Below are 6,078 nucleotides of genomic sequence, written 5' to 3' on the forward strand. Positions count from 1 at the left end.
ATGTATATATATTTATTTATTTATTTTTAATAATAATAATAATAATAATAATAATAATAATAATAATATTAACAACAATTAAATCAGTGTTGGGGAAAGCTTTGAAAGTAATGCGTTACTATAGTGAGTTACTACACACAAAGGTAACTAGTTGTGTCAATTACTTTTTATGTTTTGTGTTACTCTTGAGAAGAACCAGACGGAATTTGCAGACATTTTTTGATATTTCTGCACAGAATTTTGTAAAAAATCTGCGGATTTATGCGGAATGATTTTGGGAGTATCATAACTAATACATGAAATAAAAAATAATAACTTGTTAACTTCAATTTAATGTTTACAATACAAATACAATTTCATAAATATACTAAAAGACAGAAAATATTACTTTACAAACTGTATCGTGATTAAATCATAAAAACATATTTTCACATGAATCAATAATTATACTGAAATTAATTAAAAAAACTCAATAAATATAGATTTATACGCATTTACGCTAGTAAATAAACAGAATCAATGATCGGCTAAAAATCTGCAGAATTCTGCACGTGCAGATTCTGTGTGGGCCTACTCTTGAGTTATTATTTATAGTCTGGCTGAGGCTTGAACTCTTTCAGAACTAGAAGGGTTTATTCTTTTCTTTTTTTTGTAATAGAGGAGCTCTGCAATCAACAACACACTGTAAAACCTTTATTTACATTTAAACCATGAAAAAAAACCTAATAATTTAGCATGTTATCTTCTGAGAACATCCTGACCCAGAGCTCTACATGCCGTATATGCAAATTAATGGCAGTTTAAAGCAATGTGTTTGAGGCTTTTGTACTTTTAGTCTTATTGGTGAAATAAAATCCATTGTCCATTGAGACTAGGCATAGGCCGGTAGGTATATGATTCTGGTGGTATGATAACCTTGGATAAAAAATATTACTGTTTCACGGTATTGCAATTACTGCTCTAAAACATATTATTTTTAAATGTAAAAAACAAAACCTTTTTCCCCTTTGGAAACAATATATTTTATTTTGAGTAACATTTAAAATATTTTGAAGTAAACATATCAGGTGAAATAATAATTGACTTCTGCTGTCTTCATTAGTTTTAAAAACACAGATTTCTTTACAAATTAAAAGGTTTGTCCTAAAAAAAAAACTTTTAAGAAACATTAAAAAAAATATATATATCTTGGTGGTTTTAAATCCTTGACTTTCCCAAACTGCGGTATACCTTGAAAATGGTTATTGTCTCATGTCTAATTGAGACTACAATCCCCTTTTACTTTTACTCATGTAAAACTCATGGACCTCCGCTGACTGCGTACGCACCTCACGAAACGGACAAGTTTTTTTTTTACTTGAAGCATTCACCGTTGAGATATCCTTAAAAATGACAGGGGGCGGTCAAAAGAAACAAACCATAAAATCAGACAGATAAACAGGGAAGTAGGACGTTTCCGGAACTACGTCATATCATTAAAATAGTTCAAGATTTTTAAACTAATTATTTTGATAATTTATTTTAATGATTATAAAAAAGATTTATAACCATTCACTTTGATGCATCACTTGTTTTTGTTCATATTTTAGACAGCTCTACCTATTAAAGTTTATTAACATATCAATAACAACAGAACATGGTTTCCTCTACAAATATACATTTTTTTATTATGGTAAGAACAAAAGTAAAAAAAGTACAGTTCACTTACTAAAAAATACTGATGTTTTTATTTTATTTTTTATTTAGCCCACTCCACAATTCACACACTATGTGGCAAGTTTCAGTCCTCTACTTATACGCTAAAAAGGCAATAATGTCCAACATTTGTGACAATTATAATCACCAATAAAGGCCAGAAAAACTGGACATCCACATTTTGTAAACGGATAGGTTCAATTATTCTTTTCCAGTAATCAAAGAAATAATCTGACCCTTAATTATAGTTTTGTAACTATTAAACTGTTTTAAATTCAAAATTAATGGTGAAAAAAAAACATATTTCTGTAATTGTGTATTAAAACCGCATGGGTCTAAACGTTCCCATGGCCATCTTTTTGGTTTTAACAAACTTATCCTTCAGGTTTTTCAAATCTTTTACAAAAACTTTCTTCCTTTTCCACGGCCGTTGCAATTCCTAGCCAAGAAATATTGGTCATCTGGTTCTTCCTATGATCACGCATGAAAGGATCATAAAGATGTCTGTACAGGTATACCCGTTTTAAACAAAATGTCTTCAAAGTGATTCATATTCAACTCAAATAAAACACGGTGCTGTGCAAACTGTTTGCTCGAGTCTCAAAAAATATTGTGCACTTCAGCAGCCGAAATCATGTCACGCGCACGCAAAGCGAACCTCCATAAACTCCCTGATGACGTGCGCACTCAAGCAAATGTGTTTTTTTTTTATTGTATTAGTATTTTTTTGTTTCGCTCTTTATCCTGTATATTTAATGTGAATATTGTGTAAAAGAACTGTCCTCTTTTACTGCATCCTAAGTTGTATTATACAGTTTCTTGAAATTAATACAAAATTAATTCAAAAATTATTTTTAAAAAATAGCGAACGGGTCTTAATCTGGCTTAAGGCTCTACCATCTTAGTTTCTGTCTGTTTCTGCAGGGAGAAAATTCTCTCATTGAGTGCGGGATTCAACATTACTTTTAATTCAGCTATTTATTTTTAAAAAGCGAATTAACTTAAGTAAAAAGTACCTCGCTAAGTAAATAAAAAGTAACTCACATTACATTTAAAAAATAAATAAATAAATAAATATTACTGCTTAATTTTTTTTAAGTAGTGCATTATTTTACTCGTTACTTTTAAAAGTAATAATATTACAAAACTTGCATTACTTATAATGCCCTACCCAGAACACTGTTTATCAAACATTGAATTTCCTTCAATATCACACAGAACTAAAATCGAGCTGTTCAAAAAGCTTGTAAAAGAAAAGAAATCAATATTGTTTTGCTTTGTGCAGCTGTTTGGGTTGAGCTTTACAACACATCAAAGTGATGATGATGATGTCCAACTACAGCTTTATGGTTATAGTACTGTTCTAAAATTACAACAACATTGATGGAAAGGATGTGTCAAATATTGCAGTGACATACTTTCTTGTCTATTTTAACACACAATTTATGTACATATATAAAATACATAAGTAAACTATAATAAAATAACTACATAAATAAAGAACAAAACAGAACAAACAACATATTTTTCTAAGCGAATGTACATTCTTTTTAAAATTTACCTATTTCACTGATTCCATAGGTTAACATTCTTTAAATTTTATATAATATAATATTATATAATACAACATAATATAATATATTAAATTATAATAAATTATAATATATTATAATATAATATAATATAATATAATATAATATAATATAATATAATATAATATAATATAATATAATATAATATAATATAATTCCATAGTTTATTCCTGACAACAACAAGCGTGCTGTTTGTGAAGAATTTCTCCAAGTGAGCCACAATGATGGAGGCAGTATTGCACCCATGGGTCAAGGCTTCTTTGACAACAATGAGTGTTTGTACGGATCAAGAGGTGCCTTGGGTTTAACTCCAACAAAACACTCACATCCTGTTGTACGATTATTATTAATATTTGAAGAAACGGGCTTGATGTCTAATAGAATGCCTTTTATGTAATAAACATCGGCTGACAGCAAAACACGTCTGCATCAAGTGCCGAGATGTGGATTGCAAGAATCTTTCATCACCAAAGCCATTGTTTGCTGTGGTGAAATGTGGTTTTTGATGTGTAAAACAGAAGTTGCTGATGACACACAAAGAACTTTTAAAACTCAGCAAACCCAATGTAGAAAACAGAAATAGTTCTCTTCTCATTTAAATGCATTACCATAGGTTTTTATTTCAGGTTGTTAATACACTGTAATATATTACGTGATTAATAATTCATGACAGCAAATGTTATTATGTTAATGAATGACAAAATAAAGTAAACAAAATAAGTTGAAGCTGAAAACTAATTAATCTCTAAAATTGTAAATAAAAACTTCTCTTCTCATTGTAAATAAAAACAAGTTGAAATAAACTAAACATTTTCAAACAAACAAATTAAAACGAAGCTTAAAAAATACAATGACACTTAAATTAAAATTAAACAAATTAAAATGACACTAAATAAACTCAAATATTAAAGAAAATTGAAAATATATATTTTAAAAAGTTAACTAAAAACATCATAACTTTAATAGGACATATATTACTACTAAAATAAAAGTCTATGATAATAATAAGTTGACAAAGACTGCTATGGTTATTAATATTTGCTAAAATTATTTTAAACATTGTTAACTGAAATAAGGCTAAAAACGGTCATATCTGACAACTAAACAAAAAATAATAATGTTTCGGCAGCTCACACAAGCTTAAAATGACGTTAAAAAGCAAACTGGAAAACTAAAAATTAAATAAGTGGCAATAGTATTTTAAAGCAAAAACTAATAAACCATCAAAGAAGCACATACAAGTGCTAAAGAAAAATAAAAAAATATAAACTTGCCAGACAAATTATAGTATATAAATAATATAAAATAAAAATATAAAACAAATTACTACAGTACTACAAATTACTACACGTTTTAACAAATACTACAATACTTCAATTACATATATATATATATATATATATATATATATATATATATATATATATATATATATATATATATATATATATAAATATATATATAAACAAATGTTAACAAATAATTTGATTAAAAATAGCTGACAGAATGCCACACAGCTGTGAATATGCCAATTCAATATGAAGGGACAAATTCATCTGACAGACCAGTAAAGGGCTTTGATTTAAAGAGCAGTGGAGATCCTACTCACATACACAGGCACATGTTGGCATTTGATGCCAAGGTTGGTCACAATGTAAGATGCCCAAAATCTGTCTAGGTAGACAGCTCACATCATGTGTTGCCAAAATAACAGCTCATGTACACATTTTGCATAATACGACGCCCCAAAATGCTGTCAATGTAGGCTGCCTACATCATATGATGTCCCAAGTAGACAGCTCGATAGGTTTTGAAACACAGCCACTTCATAATAAAAAGATATCTCAATCAGTATTTATTAACTGAACTGATGGCAAGCTTACCTTTGGCTTATAAAGCCACTTTCGGAAGCGATTCATCATCGGTCACCTCGCCAGTTTAGCGGCAGCTCCGTACCAAACCCGAACAGGACCTTTAAACCCGCACACAAACACACAGCACAGCTAGCGAGCTAAGCTAGCGGCCGTTCTTCAACAAATCCGCGCTGACACCGTTAAGTAGAGGCCAAAAAACAGACACAAGCAATGTTAATCCACTATTAATTAATCGCAGGCTCGGACTCTGCCCTTATATCCAGCAGTCGAGTGGTTGTCTTTGTCCCCAAACACACGAGCAGCTCATGACTAAGCTATTGAGCTACTGTAGCCAGCGCTCGGTCTTACCGCGGAAGTTGCGCTGCTTGACTGATTACACCGGGGTTGCCAAGCACTCCGTGCTTTCCATTTCTAAATGTGGTAAATAATCACCATATGTTTACAGTTCTAGAAAAAAAACATACTTAAGCACGAAGTGTAAAATGATAAAGTAAACATTAAGGGAAATGTTAATTTGTGTATTATTTTAAAAAAATACTGATGTGTAAACCAAATTGTAAGTATAAAAATATACTGTTTCTCAGTCTCAAAAAATGAACAAACATGACTAAAATATGCACCTTTTTTGTTTGTGCATGCCAAAAAAGCTCAAATATTAGTTTATGTGTGTGTGTGTGTGTGTGTGTGTGTGTGTGTGTGTGTGTGTGTGTGTGTGTGTGTGTGTGTGTGTGTGTGTGTGTGTGTGTGTGTGTGTGTGTTTGTTTGTTTGTTTGTTTGTTATTCTGTAAACTAATGACCTTTCTTCCATATTTAATTTAAACATGTTGAATGTCATGAAAGAATTTTATGACACATGGAATGAACAAATATTAGCTTTTTAAGTTTAAGAGGTCTCCATAACTACACACACACAATAA

At 30.2% G+C, this 6,078-nt stretch overlaps 1 protein-coding gene across 5 annotated transcripts in view; it reads right to left on the reverse strand.

Moving 5' to 3' along the window:
- zfyve28 (zinc finger, FYVE domain containing 28) overlaps positions 1–5,507 on the reverse strand; it is a 30,681-nt gene extending 25,174 nt beyond the window's left edge. For 4 of the 5 annotated variants that reach the window (XR_015512788.1, XR_015512786.1, XR_015512787.1 and 1 more), the window contains exon 1: positions 5,171–5,507. Coding sequence is in view for 2 of the 5 variants with exons in the window: in XM_087289568.1 (XP_087145694.1) it covers positions 5,171–5,209 (39 nt within the window). In the remaining 3 variants the exon portion in view is untranslated. 5 annotated transcript variants of the gene reach the window in all.
- Between the last annotated feature and the right edge of the window lie 571 nt (positions 5,508–6,078).

The sequence above is a fragment of the Danio rerio genome, chromosome 17, assembly GCF_052040795.2.
Source record: "Danio rerio strain M-AB ecotype USA chromosome 17, GRCz13ab, whole genome shotgun sequence".
Classification (NCBI taxonomy): Eukaryota; Metazoa; Chordata; class Actinopteri; order Cypriniformes; family Danionidae; genus Danio; species Danio rerio.